This window comes from Anoplopoma fimbria, chromosome 17 (genome assembly GCF_027596085.1).
Source record: "Anoplopoma fimbria isolate UVic2021 breed Golden Eagle Sablefish chromosome 17, Afim_UVic_2022, whole genome shotgun sequence".
Lineage (NCBI taxonomy): Eukaryota > Metazoa > Chordata > Actinopteri > Perciformes > Anoplopomatidae > Anoplopoma > Anoplopoma fimbria.
Genome location: NC_072465.1, coordinates 29,444,786 through 29,466,363, shown reverse-complemented (window position 1 = coordinate 29,466,363; position 21,578 = coordinate 29,444,786). Strand labels below are relative to the sequence as shown.

Sequence of the window (21,578 nt, the reverse complement as noted above, 5' to 3'; positions counted from 1 at the left end):
AGTGTTTTTTTATTCAGTCATCAAACACAATACAATGTATACAAACTATATATAATATATAGTATACACTATAACTGAAAAGGCATAGACTGAAGCATTAAGCTTATATATGCCTATCCTACATTCCCTACATTATTATTATTATTATTATTATTATTATTATTATATTCCTTTATTGATCCCCATGGGGGAAATTCGGGTGTTGCAGCAGCTCAACTACATAGAAACAGATAAAAAATACAACATATTATAAAATTAAAATTAAAATTAAAATTAAAATAAGATAATATAATCCTTTATTAGTCCAGCAGCGGGGAAATTTACAGGATTACAGCAGCATAGAGGATAGTGCAAACAAGAGACATAGTAAAAGAAAAACAAGATAATACAATTAAATAAAAAACAAGTATTATAAATAAGCAATAAAAAACAGTAAAAAACAGTAAAAGAAAATCCACAATAACTGAAATATTAATGTTAATATAAAAATGAAAACAAAAATAAAAATAAAAATAAGGGGAAATTTACAGGATTACAGCAGCATAGACGATAGTGCAAACAAGAGACATAGTAAAAGAAAAACAAGATAATAAAATGAAATAAAAAAACAAGTATTATAAATAAGCAATAAAAAACAGTAAAAGAAAATCCACAATAATTGAAATATTAATGTTAATATAAAAATGAAAATAAAAATGTACAGTATATCACATGGGGGGGCTAGTCAGCATGTATATATATATATATATATATATATATATATATATATATATATATATATATATATATAAAAGAAAATAAAAGAAAAGGAAAAAGAAAGAAAAGGAAAAAGAAAAGCATTGTGTAACTTCCACTTGTTTATGCTTTTATTTTGAAGCGTACAGCGGGGGGGCGGGGCCAACCTGTTGACTGTGACGCGTTTACCGTAAATGACGGAGAGCTCGACGCTGATTGGAGGAGAGCCGCGGCTGCAGAGTGAATATAGAGCCGCGCAGAGAGAGCAGCGCTCAGTGAAGCACCGCACAGAGGAGACGTAAAGCAGGAGGAGACGTAAAGCAGGAGCACAGCGGGAGGACCGGCGGACGTACAGATTTCACTTTCCCTGGACTATACTGGGACTCAGAAAGAACTCCCAGTGAAGAAACACCAGAACGCAACACTGGTTTTTAAGTCTCCTCAACGCAAACATTTAACGACACTTTTCTTCACTTTACGGCACAACCATGCTGCACATCTGCCTCGTGTTCTTGTTGTCTGCCTCCGTTCTCTCAGAATCGGTAAGTTATTGTTATTTTTTTTTTTTAAACATTTTCTCACTTTTCACTTAAAATGCAAGTTTGAAAAATAAATAAAAATAATGTTTTTTTTTTTTAGTTTTGGTAGATTTGTTTTGGTTTAAAGTGTGCACACGTGGTTTTGTTGTTGTTGTTCAAAAGTTGCATAAGTGAGATTCTGCAGGGTGTTGGTTCTGAACCTCTGGAGTCCACAGCCTGCTGCAGGACCCGGATGAGAGGGGGGGTTCTGCTGTTTAACATCAATCAGGAAGGGTCAGAGGTCAATGTGCAGACTGCAACTCCCCTCCTGTTGTTGTTGTTGTTGTTTGTGTGGATATGATTTATGAATGAAGGTATTATTCTTTTCCAGCATCTTGAAGGAGGGTTTGCATAGTCAAGGAATTTTAGTTTTGGGAGATTTGGTGCATAACAATGAATATAGTGATATATATATATATATATAAAAAAATAAAGTTCTCATAAGAAAACATACTTTAAATAGATTTAAATCTGAAGAACAATACATTGTTTTAAAATGATGAAGCTGTCAAGAGATAAAAGTTTACAGCATATAGAGTAGTACAGTTAACATAACGATGTGCAGTAGAGAGAGACTTATGTGGAACCTTTTTATTATGTTTATTACTATTAGTTTGTTGCACTTATTGTATTTGTAATAGTTTGTTTCTGTACTTTTGCTCTGGTTTATGCTTGTTTAAGAAAGGAGATGCACTTATGACTCCTGGTGACTAGTAGTTCTCTTGAATACCTATGTTGAATACACTTATTGTGAGTCGCTTTGGATAAAAGCGTCTGCTAAATGACTGTAAAGTAAAGTGTGCGTTCCTGGTTCTGATACTTTGGGATAAGTTACGTCGTCTTCCTGTGTTGTGAAAAGCGAAACGCTGACTTAACGCCAACAGAGTTTGTGTGCTGAGGCGTCACTGACTATTACAAATGTTAATTCCTGACTTTAAGGAGTCATGTGCTGTTATATCTTTTTTTTATGAAGATGTGACCTTTCTGGATTTGTTTGTGTATGACATATAAGGTCCCCTCTGTTATCTTTTCCATCATTTTTAGTCACATATAGTCCGACTGCTGTCCTGTTTATCACCGACACCTTCTAGTCTTCTGCCAGAACGCCTCTCCACCGTTACCTATACATGAAACGTAAAGACTGCTCCACTCAAAGGAGACAAATGCTGTGTGTGTGTTAGAGTAACCGAGCCATGGATGGATAATTACTATATGTATAAGTCAGATTTGGTGTCCATACATCCGGCATCGAAGTATAATAATATCTTTGATCATCATTTGTGTCCAACCTCACATTCTGCAGCTTTTGAAGTACTTCAACTACTAATTCTGTGTGTACTGCGGTGCTAATTCCGTCTGTCCGGATGCCACCCACACACAAGCACATGCCCCCCCCTCCCCCAGCAGTTAGCCCAGTTGGTCAGTACAAATGGTGTGAAATGGGTGAATAGCAGCAACACACTGACTTTAGCACATTCCTGAAATACCCGTTACACTTAAGTGAGGTCTTGAAATGATTTTAAAGGGAGCACCAGTGTCACTGGGATGCCTCTTGTATTTAAAAATGTCCCCGTGTGGAGACAGAGGAGCTTTTCTCATCGTCAGCATCACGTTGCACTGGTGAGCCCGGCGACTCCCAGTTGGTCGGCTCCGCCTCGCCTTTTAAGACCCGTTACATTCCTCAACGCCTCAGAGCTTCTGCCTCATCTCGTTGTCATCGCCCCCCCCAACACAGACACACTCCCTTACCCTCTTCTTCTTCTTCTTCTTCTTCTTCTTCTTCTTCTTCTTCTTCTTCTTCTTTGCTTTTTTTGATTTCCACACTGGAATGTGACCTTTGGTGACCTTGACCGGCCCTCTTGGGGATTTTGCACACTTGGAGGGATCTCAATAGGGCCCCGGGGCCTTTTTCACAAGGGACACTCTCCTCCCCTAGCCTAGCGTGGATACACCTACAGCTTTCCCACCAAGACGTGCTACTTTATGTTTTCTTATGCTCCTTTTTTAAACGAGCTCTTACTTTCTAGACTTCGTCTTCAGTCTCTCTGATCAATTGTCATTCTTAAGTCGGCCGCTTTTCTGCCTTTTCTCTTTCTCCTTTTTTGCGCTGCGCTTCCCTTTGATGGATACTTAGCCTCCGCGCTATGACAGGCCCTCCCTCCTCCCGGCCTTTTCTTCTTCTCTACCCACTGGGGTCATTATTGGTATGTGGGTTGTGCGTTCCCAGCTAATCGATAACAATGTTCTGCTACCTGACAAAAGATCGTGCTTTGAATGCATAAAAAACTTGGCACGATCGGAATTTGTTTTGTTATCCGTCCCATCACGTGGACGCAAAGGGACTCTTATGATTTTTCTAATCCTGGGAAGTTATTGCTTCATTCAGCAAAGCCTTCTGCTGCCCGATGAGAAGAAATCGTCTTTTAAGTCGACCTTTTTGATTCCTGTGAGATAAGCTGAGCTGCGGTGAGGTTTTATGTTCAGTTTTTATCAGTTTGTCCAAGATACGCCGGGCCCAACAAATCCTGTTCGTCATGCCTTTTCTTTTTTTCCATTGACCTCAGCATTTCCTGCCCATGTATGGGAGCAAACGTCAGCACAAGTCCTCCATGACCAAGTATTGAGTGAATGTGAAAGATAGGAAAGTACAGGGACTGTTTGTTTTTGTGTCTGGAATATAAGCTGAGTTGGTGATTGTCCAATCTTTTATTGGACAAATTTTGTTTTTATTCCAATTAGCCGTGTCAAATCACCTCAATTTACCAAATGTGCTTGTGTTTGCATCTATGATGGTTAATCAGGTTTTTATCCTCTTTGCCTGAGAGTTAATCCATGTTGCTCCACCAAACCTCAGCTTGTTGCCTTTGGAGCCTTCGGGCTGAGTCCATTTGTTATGTCTTGTTGGAATGTCACTGGTTTTGCATTTAGCCCTGAATCATTTGCACGAGAATGAGCCAGGGTTTCTTTTTTTTTTTTTTTTTTTTTTTTTTTTTTATTTCCAAGGAAGTTTTTTTTTTTGTCTTGTCTCTTTTGCATGATGGGATGCACTGAAAGCCTGTGTGGTTGAAAAGGAGGGAGGGAGGGGGGGAGCATGATAAATAGCATCACTAGGATGTAATAATGGTTCCTGCGTTGCTGTCCGCTGGTCTATAAAATCCCTTTTGGGCCGAGGAATGTTGGCACAGAGAGGAGGGTTTTTTTTTGTCCTTCCTGCCACTGATGGAGAGTAGTCAAGAACCTGATTTCCCCCCCCCCCCCATCGCCCTCCCATCACCCTTTTTCAACCACTACATATTCTGGCAGTTGTAACGGGAACTATATGAATACATTTAAGGTAAACCCCTCCGACTCGGGCTATATCACGGTCATCCAACATAGTCTGGACCTTCAGCAGCACACAAGTATAAAGGGCTGCAACTAACTGTTGTGTTCATGATCCAATTAATCTGATCGCAATGACCGTTCATTCATTTATATATTTTTATCATATCTGACAAAGAAATCCTCACATTTAAGTAGCCGGAACCATCGAATGTTTGGTTTGTTTTGCTTGAAAAATGACCAAGATAATCAATCCGTTAAGAATAGTTGCAGCTAAAATGTCTGTGGATGAAGTAAATCAAACCGACCAGTTTCGTGATCAAATGATAATTAATAACTGGTCTTTACTAAAACAAGAGCACAGTCGTTTGTTTGAGTGTGATTCTCCCCTGAGAAGATCACGATCTTTTATGGACCAATAGATTCATTGATTAATCACTTCAACGGTTCGCTCTTCTTTATGTCGACGGTCTGGCTTTTCTTCTGCGCCCTCGTTCTTTAAAAGAGAATCTGCTGCGGCTTCCTGGATGAGTAAAAATCAAAAAGCAGAACATGGAATATGATCCCTGCTGTGTTTCCATCGGGAAACGTATCGGTGCGCCTGGAGGGAAGCCGTTTGATGCCTCTGCTGTCCCATGATACTCTGTCATACTCTGACAGATGGTTGTTCCAGGCCTGGAGCCAGACTCTTTGCAACTATCGGCGCTGATGCACTCAGTGCAGCACAGATGTATCTGACTGGATAACTGGAGGGGAGGGAGCGTCGCATGAAATGATCAACATGCTGCAGCCGGGCAGCAACATGTTTTATTGTCAATTTCGGTATATCATGACACCCCCGGCTGCAATGATTAGTCAACTCTACTGTTATTATTTCAGTCATTTTCATTTCTTAAAAGAAGGTTTTGGTATTTGTTTGATATTTCAGAAGCTTATGACCATGTCCGTCACCTAGCAACCATTGACATTAGCCGTTTATCTGCTCGTGGCAGAACATTTGTTCTTGATATGATGTGTGGTTTTTTTAGTGGGACTTTTTGCAGCTCTTCTATAGTAAAAACTTGTTTGTGTTAAATGGAATTCTTGCACTGTGTTTTTCTGGAAATGTACTTCCAGCGAACAACTTTATTGACGTAGTTTCGGGTCGGGCGTCTTCATAGAGAGAGCCACCGGAGATCAGAGTGCTTTGGGTGGTATGTGGGCTTCCCCTTTCAGACCTCCTTCCTGACAAATGTGTCTCAATAATACAGTACCGCTTTGATGTGGTGTGTGTGTGTGTGTATCTGCACTGTATCACCCAGAGCAGTCTGTCTGAGGTAAACTGTTGTGTAATGTAAGCTACTGTAAGATTATTATTATTATTATTATTATTATTATTATTCAGTTTCCTCTCAGGGAATTTGAGTACACTAGACATGTTTATGTCTAGGGCTTTTATTGTGAAAGGTAAGAATGGAAGGGGTGGATCTGGCCTGCACTGTTTAGTGTTGAACGTACTACAGAGTGTCTGTGTTGTCGTACTTTTTTGTCTGTTCCACACAACGTGATTGGCTGATGCCTTTATTCAAGTAATGTTTATGTTCTGTGTGAAAGTACTCATTGCAAAAACAGTTAGAAAAAATATATTTACATGCAAATGAATCGCGTAAAGTAACCCCAGGTGTGTAAAGGCATAACATCAGCTTTTTCCTCTGCATGGAGTATTAACTACTTGAAGGGAAAGCTGCTGATGTATTGGTTTTCCAGCTCCAGCCGTGGTGTTGCCCCTGCCCGTCTGAAACGATTACAGGGAGGTGTGTAAAGGAATTTTACCCCTTTTTTAATGCATCAGGAGCCGTGCTGCGTTAATTTGATCCCTCCCTAAAACCCAGAATCATTTAAACACACCTCGTTCATATGAGTAAGAGGGTGGGGTTCCTCTTACTCATACAAAAACCTTCTTGACCTCCTTGTAAACCACTTCCCCACCAAGAAGCGTTGGTGGTTTGGCCCGAGCTCTTTGCTGTGCGTCTCTGAGCAGAGCGCCTTGGCTCCGTTGTAGAGAGGAGAGGAATGTGGCGGCTGACTGACTCACCAAGGTCTTTGCCACTTAGCTGACCCTCACGGAGAGACACATTCCTCAGTCCAAACACGCTCGACAGCAGCAGACACGGCTCCATGCACGTCCGTCGCAGATACCAGCTGTTTCGATGTCTTTAAATTAAGAATCGTTTGACATTTTGGGAAATGTGTTTATTTGCTTCCCTTCCGAGAGTAAAGCCACATCCACACTACACCGTTTCCATTTTAAAGCACATATATTTGCTACTTTTGCTACGAGTTTCAAAACAAAAGCATGGATGCTTTCCAGTGCGACTGAGACTTCAGCTTCCGGCTGAGCTACAAGTGAAATCGGACAACGACAACACTGAAAAAGGAGTTGAGATGTGTGTTGATCAAATTTTATTAACACATAATGTATTAAATTAATCTGATTAATCTGTGTGTGAGAAAGAGAGATATTTTAAGCATCAAGCATGACCTTTTTATCATCAAAGAGTACTATAATACTCTGTAACTAAGAAACCAATCTACTTCCTGTTTCCACTGGCACTTGCATATAACGCTCTGGATTAGCTTAGCTTAGCATAAAGACTTGGCACATTATCTCCCATGAAGTGGTAAAACAAAAGGGAGAAACTGTTCATTAGTGAAGTGAGCTTCAGAGGAGATGATGGATGATCTTTGTTACCTTTTTAGAGTATGAAGAACAGCAGCTCATCCTCTCTTTTGAGAAGCTTAAATCGGTTAAAAAAAGAAGATGGTTAGTTAGAATGTAGTGTTGGTAATTTGAATGTGTTGACTCGAGTAGAAAAGTTTTAGTTCATACACAGAGTCACAGTACGCAGCCATTACCTCAGCAGGTTAATCAGTACCAGAGTTTTATACCAAACAAGTTTCTATCCAGTAATGTTTCGTCTCTTTTGTGTTGAATATTAACCTCCCCAACATAAGAAAAGTAGATCTCTTTGCTGTGGCGTTAATGAATGTCTGAACATTTAATTTAACTTGAGCTGTGATTTATATCAACGTGAAACTCTTTCACACTGTCTCTGGTGCCCCTTTTTGTTTTCTGGCATCATAAGCTTGACATTTGACTGATTCAAAGCTATAAAGGGTTGATTTCTTTTTTTTCTTTTTTTTAAACGTCTGCTCTTGAATCGGGGTCTTTGTGAATCACATCCCACTCTGAATGAAAGGACATCCTCACGTGTCTGAAAACACTCTAAAGTATAAATAAGTCAGTTTACTGGATGACTCATATGCAGGCTTTTATTACACACTGACTTGATTTGTCTTTGATGGATATTTCCTGTTTTCCTGCCTTCTTTCCTTTATTACTTCCTGTCATTTAAAGCCTCAAGCCGATCTTTTTGGTGATAATGGCTCCTCAGCAGCGTACACCGAGTCCATCAGGCTGCGGTGGCTTTGATCCGAGGCAGCGATATGCCCGCCTGAGGGAGTGACATCAAAGAGATGGAAGAGCAGCAGGGAAGACATTACAGAGGCTCGGCCTTTCTGGAAGAGCTCGACTCGCCGCTGGCATTGGGCTGGTTTGCCCCATCAGTCATGGATTTGGTAATAACGCGGAGAATCATCCGATCGGCGTGACAGGGTGGCTTCATCGGCGGGAGGAAGTGACCAATAAAGGGCATTGCGATAAGACCGGGGACGTTCCCTCCGGAGGTGCTCATCAAAACTCAATTAGGCTTATCAGCAGAGACTGAATCAACACTGTCTGCTGCCCAGCTGGCCCCGTCTGTACGGCCACAGTCTTTATCTGTAACTGTCAGTAAAGCAGCCAGACAGAAAACAAGCAGCCAAAGGTCTTAGTCAAAGCTGAATGCATCAGTATTACTCCCTTCACTGAGTAATATTTGTCTTTGTGATAAAGACAGAACAGCCCTCGTTGACTCAACACGCCCGTCACGTAGGTCAGGGATTTTTAGATCCTGTCGCTCCGCCTGTACGTTGTGAGGACCGGAGGCTGCTGAGTGTAGCGGAGTCTCACATGGTGCTGGCAGGTGGAAATACTGCTATAGATAGAACGGGCGTAGGTAGAAGGAATCTAGAGCTCGGCTGTCAGAGCGAAAGGCAAAGGTAGGTGTGTGTTTGAGAAGCAGCACGGTTCTAGTTGCTTATCAAAGGAGGAAAGAGGCCTAAACTGGAAAAAGGTCACTCAGTGGTTTTCAGGCCTTGTGGGGTACGGAGAAGCAGCAGAAAACACTTTATTAACAAAGTAATGACCCCATCATGGATCCCTCCTTATGGGGCCCTTTGGACACCATGAACTCTAGAACTTGGTGTGTGTGTCCTTTAGCAGAGTTACATCAGGGGTCAGAAGTGCATCTTACAAGCAGACCAGGCGACACAATACATGGTGCAAATCCTGCTGGTTCAGGTATCACCCAGCAGCAGCAGTAGGGGGGAGGGGGAGAGGAGTTGAAAAACAGGACGGGATACGTAAGGAGTGAGATGTTGAGAGCCAGAGGGAAGAGGGGAGTGTACAAGGAGGGAAAGAAGGAAGGAAGTGAAGGGAGATTAAGAGTTAAAACCATATCTTCCATTTTGGTTTATTTGGCCACCTGAGTCCATATCAGGGCCACAAAATGGCAGCCGAGTATCACATGAAAAGGGGGGGGGGGGGGGGGGGGGACAAGAAAAGTTTAGATAACAACAATAATTGTGTTTCTTGAAGAAGGTCAAGAGACGTTGGACATCACAAAGAACAAGGAAGCACATTCCTGAGTGCTGGTGTTTCTTTTCTGTCTTTTCATGCGTCCGAACCTCCTCCAGGCCGCCGTGTGAATGGACCAGATGCCTCTCAGTGTGCCGGCAGATGGGGGGGGGGGGATTGTTTCCCCCAGCTTTAATGAAGGGAGGCTGCCGGAGGCTTATCCCCGGTTACCTTGGTCATTGATATGCTCTCGAGGAGTCCACCGGCATTGTTCGGCGTCAATGGAAGGGACGGACCCGAAGGCCGGGTGGCGGGTGTGTCCTGACAGACTGCCTTTTCAGAGAATGCGGACAATCGAGGGAGTAGGAAAGTTTAGGACCTCCATGCTGAGACGGGCAGGATAAACAAGAGGCTAGACTGAGGAGGAAAGTGTGGAAACCAACCAAGAGTTTGTACGAGCTGTAGTCCGACCATTTCTGGTGTTGGGCATTTTTCCCAAGGTGGTGCTATTTCATAAAAATATTTATTGATTTAATGGAAGAATAATCAATGATGAAAATGAATTCTTAGTTGCAGCCCCAGTTATGAATGTCTTTGTTTAGTTAGAAGGGAAATGGATATTGATTGTCATGGTAAATATCCATCTGTTTGTCACGGTAGAGCTGCTGCTAAAGTAAATATGTTCCCTTTTTGTTTCCTGTTTGTCTGTCGACCAAGGCCTGTTTGTTCTGTCAGATGTGATGACGTGGAGGTCACATGGTCGACAGGTCACATGGTCGACGCTCTCAGACTGCAGTCTCTGTTCTGAAACAAAGAAGCCAAATGAAGCTCTGTAATTAAGAGGTTTTTCATTAAACAAGAGAAGGCCTTGTTCCGTGAGTCCCAGAGAAAAGGTCGTCTGAACTTTCTACTAAGTATTTAAAGTCTTTATGAGGCAGGAATCTCACAAGGAATGTTTGTTTGAATACCAATATTTTCACTGCGTGGATCCTTTTTGGAACCGGAGAGTGGTGAACTCCATTGTTGCAGCGTGTCGTGGTGCAATACTGATGTACGTCTCCATGAAACCCGCTGCGTTTGGCTGCTTCTCAGCTGTTGGGCAGCATACGAGAGGCTGTGAATCACAGAGGGGAGGACTAAACGCTCATCTGTTTGTGTCGAAAGTGGCCTTTTTAAAACGTCTGACAAACGATGTGGTTGACCAGCTCTTAAGTCAAGAGTTTTCTCTCTGAAAGGAGATTTAATGACACTGTTTTCACAACCCTAATGGACATTCTTTTTGGTTTCTCCTGGAAACAATGGTTGGCAGAAAGCAATCATGAGCTTTTAGGATATCTACATTCCTGGAAAATCTCTTGTTAAAAGCGTCAACATCGGTCTGGTGCGTGTGTACGTGTGCGTGTGTGTGTGTGTGTGTGTGTGTGTACAGTACATGAAGTATGTTGCTGTTCAGCTCTCCAGGATGTCGGGTCAGCCTTTTTTCTGGCTCCCCTCTGAAAACCACGCTTTAATTAAAGCACGTAGCCGGTTTGTGCTGCTAAGCCCATTAAGGCTGCGTTTGTTGTGAACACATCGGGTTTAATACGAGGGCGACCAGTTTCCCACTCGGCTGGGATTTGGCAGCGATGCTGGGCGATAATGACGGTGTTTGGTTACACACCCAGTGAATTAATATTAAGAGACGCAATCCTGGCTGACATTTATGGTCATGAATATCTCCTTTCATTATTTCTGTACTATAAAACAGATTTATTACTGTTTTTATGAAATGTACAGTGACGTTTCACCCTCTGTGCTGTGTTCCTGGATACATTCTTGGGTTTTGGGAACAGTGAGCTTGTTTTTGTCAAGGCCGACCGGGGTTTGGCCCGAATCCCAGCCTGGCCTCGCTTCCTGGGAGAATATAGTGAAGATGGAATATCTCCCCCGCACCCCCCGCCCACATCTGATAGTAAATTCAGTGGCTGCCATAATAATAACAAAAAAGAAAAACCTTCAGCTTTTGATCCTTTTCTTCCTGCTGTCTTACTGAATAAAGCGGGCCTGTTGGGACAGGTCTCAGTCAGCCCGTAAGACCGTATGATGTCGTTTCAGAGCGCACAAAGGACGCAAAGGGTGAAGTTTCTTTTAGCGGGTCTCTCTGGGACACAAGTGTATGTCCACGTTTCACCGTAGGGGGGTTTAAAGGTCAGGGGCGGCCAGGAGGACCAGGGTTTATCCACACTCCAGGACGTTTCTGTCTTTTGCTTATCAGGCAAACTCTTGTCTTTTTAAAGGCAAACACACCAAAAATACTTATTTAAGTATTTCTTTTTTTATCCAACAAGTAAAAGGCAAGGATACCAATAAACATATATGGAGATTAAAGATTTAGTTCAAAAGAAAAGCTAATTTCCCTTTTTTATAGGTCCGAAGGTCTTTTTAAACCTGCTCATGCTGAACCACAGAGTAGTACACATAGTAAAACTTGCCTCAGGGTAGAAGTCAGATACTAGCGGTTGAATGAGTATGACTCACGCTGACATGCAGTATTGAATAAGTCTGACTCAGATGGATCCATATTATCATCTGAATGAGCGTGATTCCTATAAATGTGACTCGCCGGGCTTGTTCCAGCACGACGCAGCAGCAGTCAAATTCCATCTGAATGGCAGTGCGGAAATGAAGAGCCAGTAGTCACCATTTTAAGGCTCAGGATTATACACACACACACACACACACACACACACACACACACACACACACACACACACACACACACACACACACCTCCCCTGTGTCCATGTATAGGGTTTAAATGAGGACATAATGGAGCAGTGATCCCCAACCAGGGGGCTTGTACCCCAGGGGGTAACTCCTGTAGTTGCCAGGGGATACGTGGAAAGATTGTGGAGGAGCTCAACTAATTTGAAATCGTTAGAATTATTATTATTATTTGTTAAAAAAAGTACACGCCTACACCAACCAGAGTCGGCTGTAACATTATGAAAAGAAGTTAGCAAGCGAACACAGTGGCCGAAAAAGTAAATGAATTAGTTGATTTTAAATTAAACAATGTAAATAGTGAGCTAAATGTACACAATAGAAATACATAGCTAGAAGTACACAATACAGATGCTATAAGTAGCCTACGGGATGAATAGTTTAAATGGTTAAAGTGGAAGATAACTGGTTAAGTGGTAATGGTACGTCTAAAAGCTTGACCCAACCGACCGGAACATTTAATTAGATGAACATAAAGTGTCTCTTTGAGAACTCACAATAATGAAAGGGAATAAAGGGAGAGTTGAAACAAAGAAAGGCAGAAAATGTCAGAAATCAAACGGAGCTTTGGAGTCCTCATCAGCCGGACTGGCTGCTGAGAGGAATCACAGTAAAATGGCCGCCGTTGTTTGAAGCCCTTGTGCAATCACAATGGGGCAATCCCCCCCCACACACACACACACACACACACACACACACACACACACACACACACACACACACACACACACACACACACTCTTTCTTCTCATATAGGCTACTTTAAAGGCGGGGGAATTGCCTTCAAAACACAAGTTGTTACTTTGCCAAGTATTTGGATGAACACCAGCTAACCATTAAAACATGAAGTGAAGACTCGGATGGAAGTAATTATGAGAACTCATGATGTCAACAGAGTGTGTGTGTGTGTGTGTGTGTGTGTGTGTGTGTGTGTGTGTGTGTGTGTGTGTGTGTGTGTGTGTGTGTGTGTGTGTGTGTGTGTGTGTGTGTGTGTGTGTGTGTGTGTGTGTGTGTGTGTGTGTGTGTGTGTGTGTGTGTGTGTGTGTGTGTGGTAAATAGACGGTTTGCATTGGAAAATGTTTCGCTCTCTAGTATCTTCAGTATCTGTTGCTTTTTTCTTTTCAATTAACAGATCAAAAGTCTCAAACTCGCACCGTCAAAACCCCAAAACTTTTGCTTTAATGTTTAAAAAAAAACACCAAAAAATAAGCAAATATTCACATTTAAGAAACTGGAAACAGTTGTTCACTTCTTTTTTTTAAATGTTATATATTAATTTAATACTAATTGATATAAAACAGCAGCTCTTAATGTTTGATAAGCTGGAATCTGAGAGTTTCTTCCATTTCTGCCTTTTTTAAATGACTCGTGGTCATTTGACAAATCAAGGAATGTGCCGCTCGTTTCAGCTCTGCATTGATTGAATTACTGCCTGATGGGATTAAAATGTTTTCAACGAGACATTAATCTCTTCACCATGTTTTCTACCTTATTTACACGTTAACAGAGCGATTTATTTATATAATGAATGTAACGAGAGAGAAAGACGCAGCAGCTTTTCCTTCTTTCTCAGTTTTACCTTTTATTGCCATTTAATCTCAGTTGTCTGATTGTCTTTCTTTAATCTCTTACAAATCAGTTTTTTTTACTGTTGCACTCTGATCTTTCTGTAGATAACATGGAGTAAAAACATTTAAAAAAAAAAACCAACCTGTCTTTATTTGTAGGTATGCCAGGAAAAACTTGACAAACTATCTCGCTTTTAAACTGAGCTGCTCTACAGGTTTAGGAGCTGGTTTGAAGCTTTTCTCACCTCCTGTTTGGTGTTGCCTTAATGCTGATTAAGTACATGTGTGCTGCAATGACAATTAGGCTGATGAAGGTATGTGTGTGTGTGTGTGTGTGTGTGTGTGTGTGTGTGTGTGTTTCTCGAACCCATTCAACAGCCATGTGTTTTAATCCCATTCACGCTGCTTACTGAGCAAATGGTCAATGAAATGAAGTGTGCTAATGTGATTAGAGGAGGTTGATGTGTCTTCATTATGTTAATCTTCAGGGTGATTTAGAGCGACAGCGGCTTTACAGGCTGCCGAGGGAAGTCTGCTTATTCATGTGGGGCTGACGGAGGTTTTCATTATGGGCTCTGCCAACTATTTTAGGATTCATTGTTTGGTCTAAAAATGTCTCAACGAGGCAGAAGCTGGATAGTGGCTGCAGCTAAATTATGTTTATGTTTTAGTTATTCTGCTTGTGCTTTTCTTTATCTATCATTGGCCAATAAAATGTCAGAACATTTCGAAAAATGCTGATTACAATTTCCCAGATCCTGAGCCAATGCTTCTACTTCTACGTCTTCTAGTTGTTCTACTTCTACCGTTGCTTCTTCTTCTACTTCTTCTACTTCTAGTTTTTCTTCTACTTTGGCTACTTCTGTTGATTTTTATGGCGGTTGGCCTCCATAAGTGTTCCCATACGAAACCTCCTGCACACGTGTGAAAGTTTATCCCAGTGATTAATGTGTGAAAAAAGGCTTTAATACTCTTATTAGAGATCCGACATCACCTGTCAGACGCTCCCTCTGACCCCCGCTTTGTCCCTGGTGTCCCAGCAGGTGAGGGAGACGGAGACATGGATGCCCATGAAGACCCCGCAGACGGTCGCCATGTCAACGCGCCATGGCAACCTGGAGTCGTCGGGAGACTCGCCCAACGGCTCCGACTTCGGCTTCACGGACGACGAAGACGACACGAACGACGGATTCGATGACGAGGAAGACGACGACACGCTGGACGAGGACGAGGACTACGAGTTCTCCGGATCCGGTGATGGAGGTCGGTCTCTACGAACCCTTCAGAACATTTAAAGATGTTTATCTTGTTGTTATGGAGCTAAATTCTGTATCTATAACCATGAAGATTAACTGAAGAATCTGCTTCTTTCCACAGAAACAACCGTGTCACCCGTTAGAGAGTCCAAACCATCAGTTAAGGTGAGAAACGTCCAGAGTTTAGATTTGATTTAAGATGTTCTAATATTCACTTCTCGTGTCGTATCAACAATCTGTATTTGTTATTCTGTCTTTTATTCAGCTTTTTTATTGATGATATTGTCCTATTTCTTGGACTAAATCAAAATGATTTAAATTCAGTTTAATGTTGATGGAATTTGGAAGGTGTGTTTTTAAAAAAAGAAATCCCTCTCCTCCTCCTCAGCCTGACGTAAACGACAACAAGATCCCAGAGGTGGAGCGCCCGGTGCGGCCGACCGTCAACGAGGTGGACCTCGTCCAGAACCGCAACGAAATCCCCCACCTGAAGAAGGAGGCGGAGCCCGGCGAGGAGCACCGGTCCAACGTGCTCATGTCCCACGCCAGCGACGAGAGCATCTTTAACAAGACGGAAGTCCTCGCAGGTCAGTACTTGAGTTTTCCTTTTTTTAAAGCGACGTCAAAGCGTCAGATCTAAAAGTCAGGATTGGTGTTTTGGTTAAATATTTATGAGGACATCAGCCTTTGAGTAAAAAAAACAAAAACAAGACAAACAAGTTTTTGTTTGGGCTGAAGAAAAACATTCCCATGTATTAGTCCTTGAGAAATGATTTGTTTTCAAAGGATTATCCGGTTATTTACATTTTAGAATCAAAAACAAACGTTTTGAAAAGAGAGAAACTACATGAGGCGTTTCCTCAGCTGGAAAAGTTCTACACAAAATCTTCAGGAAAGTTTCCCACAGTCGTCATAATTGAAATACAATTTTGCGCTGCCGATAAATGACGAAGACTTCTTTTAGCCGTTGGCGTGAATGTGATCTTCTCTTCGGCTGAATCCCTGAGAAGGTTGCTTCCTCGTTCTCTTCTTCTCCTACTTTAAAAAACCTCTCTCTCTCTCTCTCTCTTGTTCGTCTCCTCCAGCTCTGATCGCGGGCGGCGCCGTCGGCCTGATGTTCGCCGTCCTCCTCATCCTCCTCCTCATCTACCGCATGAAGAAGAAGGACGAGGGCAGCTACGACTTGGGGAAGAAGCCCATCTACAAGAAAGCCCCCACCACAGAGATCTACGCATAGACCCACAAACACACACAAACACACACACCTCACTCCCTTAACCCTTAACCACCCAATCAGGGCCAGCGTCTGGCCTCACAGTGCCTCATCATCATCATCATCATACCTCCTCCTCCTCCTCACTTTTTCTTGAGCGGATTGACGCTCGGTAACGCATCAGGAGAGAAGCCCCGACCACACAATCGATTGACTGACTCCTCCCACCTGATGCATGCTAATGTTATCGGTGCTCTCTCAACCAATCAGAGGCTCTCTTGGCCCTCTCGTCCCTCCCTCTTTTTTATTTTGGTTTTGTCAAACAAGAAAAAGGAGCAACGGGAGTGGACAGTTTCAGCTGCGGTACATGGTTTTGTCTTTTTTTTTCTTTTTTTTATCATTTTGTCTCCATTTCAAGAAAAAACTAAAAACAATCAACAGAACTTACAACTGAGGACTCTCCCCTCCCCTCCCTCTCTTACTCCCCCAACCTCTCCAGTTAAAAACACTAACACTGTGCAATGATTCTTTGTCTCGGTACACGTTAACAGTCCAGTTATTTATTTTCCTCTCTTGTTATTCCTCCTGCAGCTCCTCACACCGCTGTAGAAAAATGACTTTTATGTGAACACTTTTATTAGAAATGTTTTTTTTAAAGAACTCCTTGTAACGCAGAGAGATTTGCTATTTTTTTTTTTTCTATTAAAGATCCCTTCATTATGGGGAAAGAATTGAGCTCAACGTTGTTCAAATTCATTTTGACTAGAGAAAAAGCTACTGGAAAGCTGTGTAGATTTTACTTCTGTCATCCGTTAAAAATGTTAATAATTTCAAGATTTGTTCCTTTCTTTTTATCCTCACACTGCCCCTGCAGTTACAGGACGGGCAGGAAAGTACTTGCAAATCATTGTTTCAGATTCTATGACGAGTAAAAGTTCATTAAAACGACTTTAGTCTTTAAAACCTTCTGGCATGTTTTGTACCGCCTCATGTGGGGAAAGTCCCGTCAGTCTGGCACGTAGCTGCCGATAAGGAAGCTGAACTAATCCGGGAAAAGAATTTGCAAATACTGTATGACCCAGGTCACAAACACACACACACACACACACACACACACACACACACACACACACACACACACACACACACACGGTTGCATTGCAGCGTGCTTTTCCTTTTTTAAGTCTGGAGGATGTTTTTACCACTATGATCGTTACAGCTGTGCCTCCAGGGTTTGTTTTCTGTTATTGTGGTGAACTCGACTGGAGTCAAAACCAACATGCTCCTACAGGGTGACACACCTACATTCCACACACACACACACACACACACACACACACACACACACACACACACACACACACACACCATGACGACTGAAGCTGCTGACCCTCTTTAGCTTAAAGGAATAGTTTAACATTTTGGCGGAGAGTTGAGATGAGCCCGATGGAAACCTCTCATTATCAGTGATAAATATGGCGCTACAGCCAGCGCATGGTATGGTTAGCTTAGCATAGCATAAAGACTGGAAACTGATGGAAACAGTTAGCCTGGCGTTGTTCAACAACTCAGGACAGTTGTATGATCACAGAGTTAGAACGTGTGAGAGTTAACGATACCATACGCTGACGATGCAGCGCTTTATCCAACAAATTTTGGGTTTACTTGCTTTACATTCATTCTCGGGTACTTCCGCATTACAAAGTAATTTATATTGTAACTTTCAAAATGTAGTTTTGTTACGATGACAACCACATGTTAATGAGCGCCCTCTTATGTTTACCAATGAGCAAGAAGCCTTGTGTGATTCCACAGGAGGGTTATAACTATGTCAGGAAGATTCCAGCAAAGAAATAGTCCGGCACAATATCTGCTTTTTTAAAATGAAGTTTAAACAAACGAGAGAACGTGTTAATCTCCGTCACCTTTTGGACGGAGCCAGGCTAGCTGTTTCCAGTCTTTGTGCTAAGCTAAGCTAAGATAACCGGCTGCAGACACTCGAGAGTTTGCATCGATCCTCAGAAATCAAATCAACGTAACTCCTCCCAGCTGTGAAGCTTTCCCTGTCGTGATGCTCTCGTGCTTATCATCATTAACTTGTTAAAACGTTTATATTCAATGAATGAAATGAAAATACATTTTTTAAGCTCTGTGATCGGAGAAACTGGTACTTTTGGTACTTTCTGTTGGTTTTTTTGTTTGTTTTTTTAAATCATGGGGGTTTGATGAGTTTCTTAATAAGCTACAACGACGGTTATATATTTTTCATTGTGGGGTCTAAGAGCATTCACTGAAGCTGTGATGGAAACAGGTTTGATGCTCACATTTCAGACTGCTCTACCAAGGATTTGTGTATATAGTCATCAGATAAAAAAATAAACAAAAACAAAAAAAATATGAACTTGGTTCTCTGCCACTTCCTGGCAACAACAAATATCTACCAAATATTTAAATGCCAAATTATTTTTATTTTTGTTTCCCCCCCGGCAGTAACGTTCATGTGATTTCCTGTAAATGTAAATGAGACTGTTTTGATACTACCAATGCTAATACTAACTCCTCATTGATCTCCAGTGGGTTATTTTTGTTTGTTTTTCCTCCCGTAGATCAACATGTTCCTTTTATTCTTTTTTTATTTTTATTAATTTAACTGTCAAATTATTTTATTGCCTTCTTTCAGGTTGGGGTGTTTCCCCCTTTTTAAGCTGTTGTATATGTGATTTAAAAAAAGTTTTATATACACTAGTGTGAGATTTTCAGAGGCAAATAGTTTTGAAACTTTTTATTTTGTAAGAGTTTCTATTATCTTTTAGACCTATTTTTGTTTTTTTTGCTCTTTGTATTTATGTCGTTTGTTCGTAGAAGGATTGCTTATGTGGTCGCTGTTCATCTCGTTTGTTCAGGGGATGTGATGAGCCATGTCGTCAGAAACAGACCCGGGTTCGTTACCAGCTGGAACAGTTTCAGCTTTTTCTGAGAAAATTCTTGATTTTCTATTAGCCTGGTAAAATTTGCTAACATAAATGTTGAAAGTCAAGGTCTCGACACTGTTCAAGGCTTTTTTACCTCCAGACAAAGAATAAAAACATTGTAATCAGATAAAACACGGATACTGACCTCAGCCTCAGACGGAGGAGTATCTCTGATTAGATTTGGACAAATGAATCAACTTCTCTGTCTCTTTTGAGGGTGAAAACACTTTCCAGGTCAGACAGCAAACAGTTAAAAAGATCTCAGCTGGTAATGGTCTCCAGGTCTGTTCAGCGATCATGGGAGAGAAACGTACGTTCTGCTGCTTAATGTCACAAAACACCACATGTGAATCACCAATGGAGTGGAGAAGCCAATGAATCATTGGTTTCTGCATGCAGGTTCTGATTTATTATTGGAAATAAAGCTATTTTTATGCACATTAACATTTTAAAACGCCTCGTCTTTGTTTTTAATATTCTATGTTTGATAAAAATCACGCTGCATTAATTGTTAATAGAATAAAACTGCAGTTTTTATAAATGAGAATGGCGGACTCTGCCACTAACCATGAAAACAGCTTTATAAATATGTAATATTATATATTAAATGGCTATTAGGTTTGATTTAATTAAAAAAATAGAATTATTAGAAGAGCTCAGATATTTTACGTGAGTAACAATAGCAATACCACGGTGTAGAAGTACTGAAAGTCATGCATTCAAAGTTTTACTTACCTACTTAAAGTACTCATTACATTAAGGTATATTTCAGAATAATATACATTATATTATTGGATTATAAATTAATTTCAAATACTTTACATACTAATACTCGAAAATAAATACATCATACTTTATTATGTTTTGTGTTAATCTGAATCTGCAATTTTTTTTAATGAACGTAGGTAAGTAGTGGAGTACACGTATAATAACTGGATATACTAAAGTAAAGTATAAGTACCTGGACGTTGTACTTGAGTACATGTACTGCCTCGGTACAGAGGTGCATGAGAGCCTCCGTATGAAGCCACATCAGGACTTCTTTCCAGCCGTTTGAAGGTCCCAGGTGTCAGATTTCCTCCTTTGTCCCTCGTGGCCCGGGACTCACCTGTGTCTTTTTTTTTGTCTGCCGTTCGTTGTCATGGAAACAAAAGGAAAGGACGGGAAACGAACCGCATCCGAAAGGACATGAATGTGAAGAAAACAGTGAAGACACAAAGAAGTACAAAGTGTTGAGGACGTCGATTTCAAAGCAGTTTTGGGAAAGTTCCCGTCTTCATGAGGAGGACGCTGAATCCTCGTCGTCGTCAGGATATCTGACCTTTGACCTCTCTGCACAAGAAGAGAATTCCACCCTAAAAAAAGGAAACGAGCACAACAACGAAGGAATACGACAATATCTAGATCTAAATATCTATAAGTTATCAGAGGAGGATCTTCTGGTCAGAATTCTACAAATTAGAGATTTAAATAGTGAACAAAATAGAGCCCTGGTTTATGTGTGTGTGTGTGTGTGTGTGTGTGTGTGTGTGTGTGTGTGTGTGTGTGTGTGTGTGTGTGTGTGTGTGTGTGTGTGTGTGTGTGTGTGTGTGTGTGTGTGTGTGTGTGTGTGTGTGTGTGTGTGTGTTCACATTCATACAGAGCCATCTAACAAGCTGTAGCCTGTCGGATGGCTCTGAGCTGCAGGGAAAAACACACAATTCATACATACATCATCTTTACATTCATCTTTACAACACAATAAAAAAATGTATCACTAAAACACACACACACACACACACACACGCAGGTTGAATCACACCAGACGGAGGGCAACTTTGCAGTGAACTTTGTTTCTCTACAAAGCCAAACAGTTGGCAGCACTGTTAATGTGTGTGTGTGTGTGTGTGTGTGTGTGTGTGTGTGTGTGTGTGTGTGTGTGTGTGTGTGTGTTTACGCAGGTGATTAGTACATTTTCGGGACTCTGGTTGGACGACAACCTTCTGGGGACTCACCTCACATCTGGGGAGCAAACCTGGACCTCACAAGGTAAACCGGTTATTTTAGTGTTCAGAGGTTGAGTTGGAGGTTAACTTCCAGTGAATGTCCGTCAACTCCTCACAAACTACGACAAGAACATTGATGTGTTTGCACCAAACGTTTGGCCTCACGTAACTTATCCGTATCACTGATGGTAGACGCACCTGAGAGGAGGCGGGGCTTACCTTAATTTAATTCACAATGTTTCTTGTATCTAGTCTTTCGTCTCTTGTCTCTCATTTCTGTCTTTCGTCTCTTGTCTCTTAACTCTGTCTCCTGCCTCTTGTCTGTTGTCTCTCTCTCTCTTAATTCTGTCTTTTAACACAATACCTTGTCTCTTTCTCTTGTCCCTAGTCTCTTAAACGAGTACCTTTTCTTTTGTCTCTGTCTCTTGTCTCTTGTCTGTTGTCTCTTAACTCTGTCTCTTGTCTCTTGT

The 21,578-nt window shown here is 41.5% G+C and overlaps 1 protein-coding gene across 2 annotated transcripts; it reads left to right on the top strand.

The window, feature by feature from the left end:
• Positions 1-969: 969 nt before the first annotated feature.
• sdc4 (syndecan 4) lies at positions 970-19,577 on the top strand. Of its 2 annotated transcripts, none has more exons than XM_054616455.1 (5): positions 970-1,277; positions 14,726-14,945; positions 15,060-15,103; positions 15,327-15,525; positions 16,024-19,577. In XM_054616455.1, exons 1-5 carry the CDS (start codon positions 1,224-1,226, stop codon positions 16,173-16,175), a joined length of 669 nt encoding a protein of 222 aa, XP_054472430.1. In that variant the 5' UTR covers positions 970-1,223; the 3' UTR covers positions 16,176-19,577. The 2 variants fall into 2 exon arrangements, with proteins under 2 accessions (XP_054472430.1, XP_054472429.1); XM_054616454.1 differs by having other exon boundaries at positions 14,723-14,945.
• Positions 19,578-21,578: the final 2,001 nt, after the last annotated feature.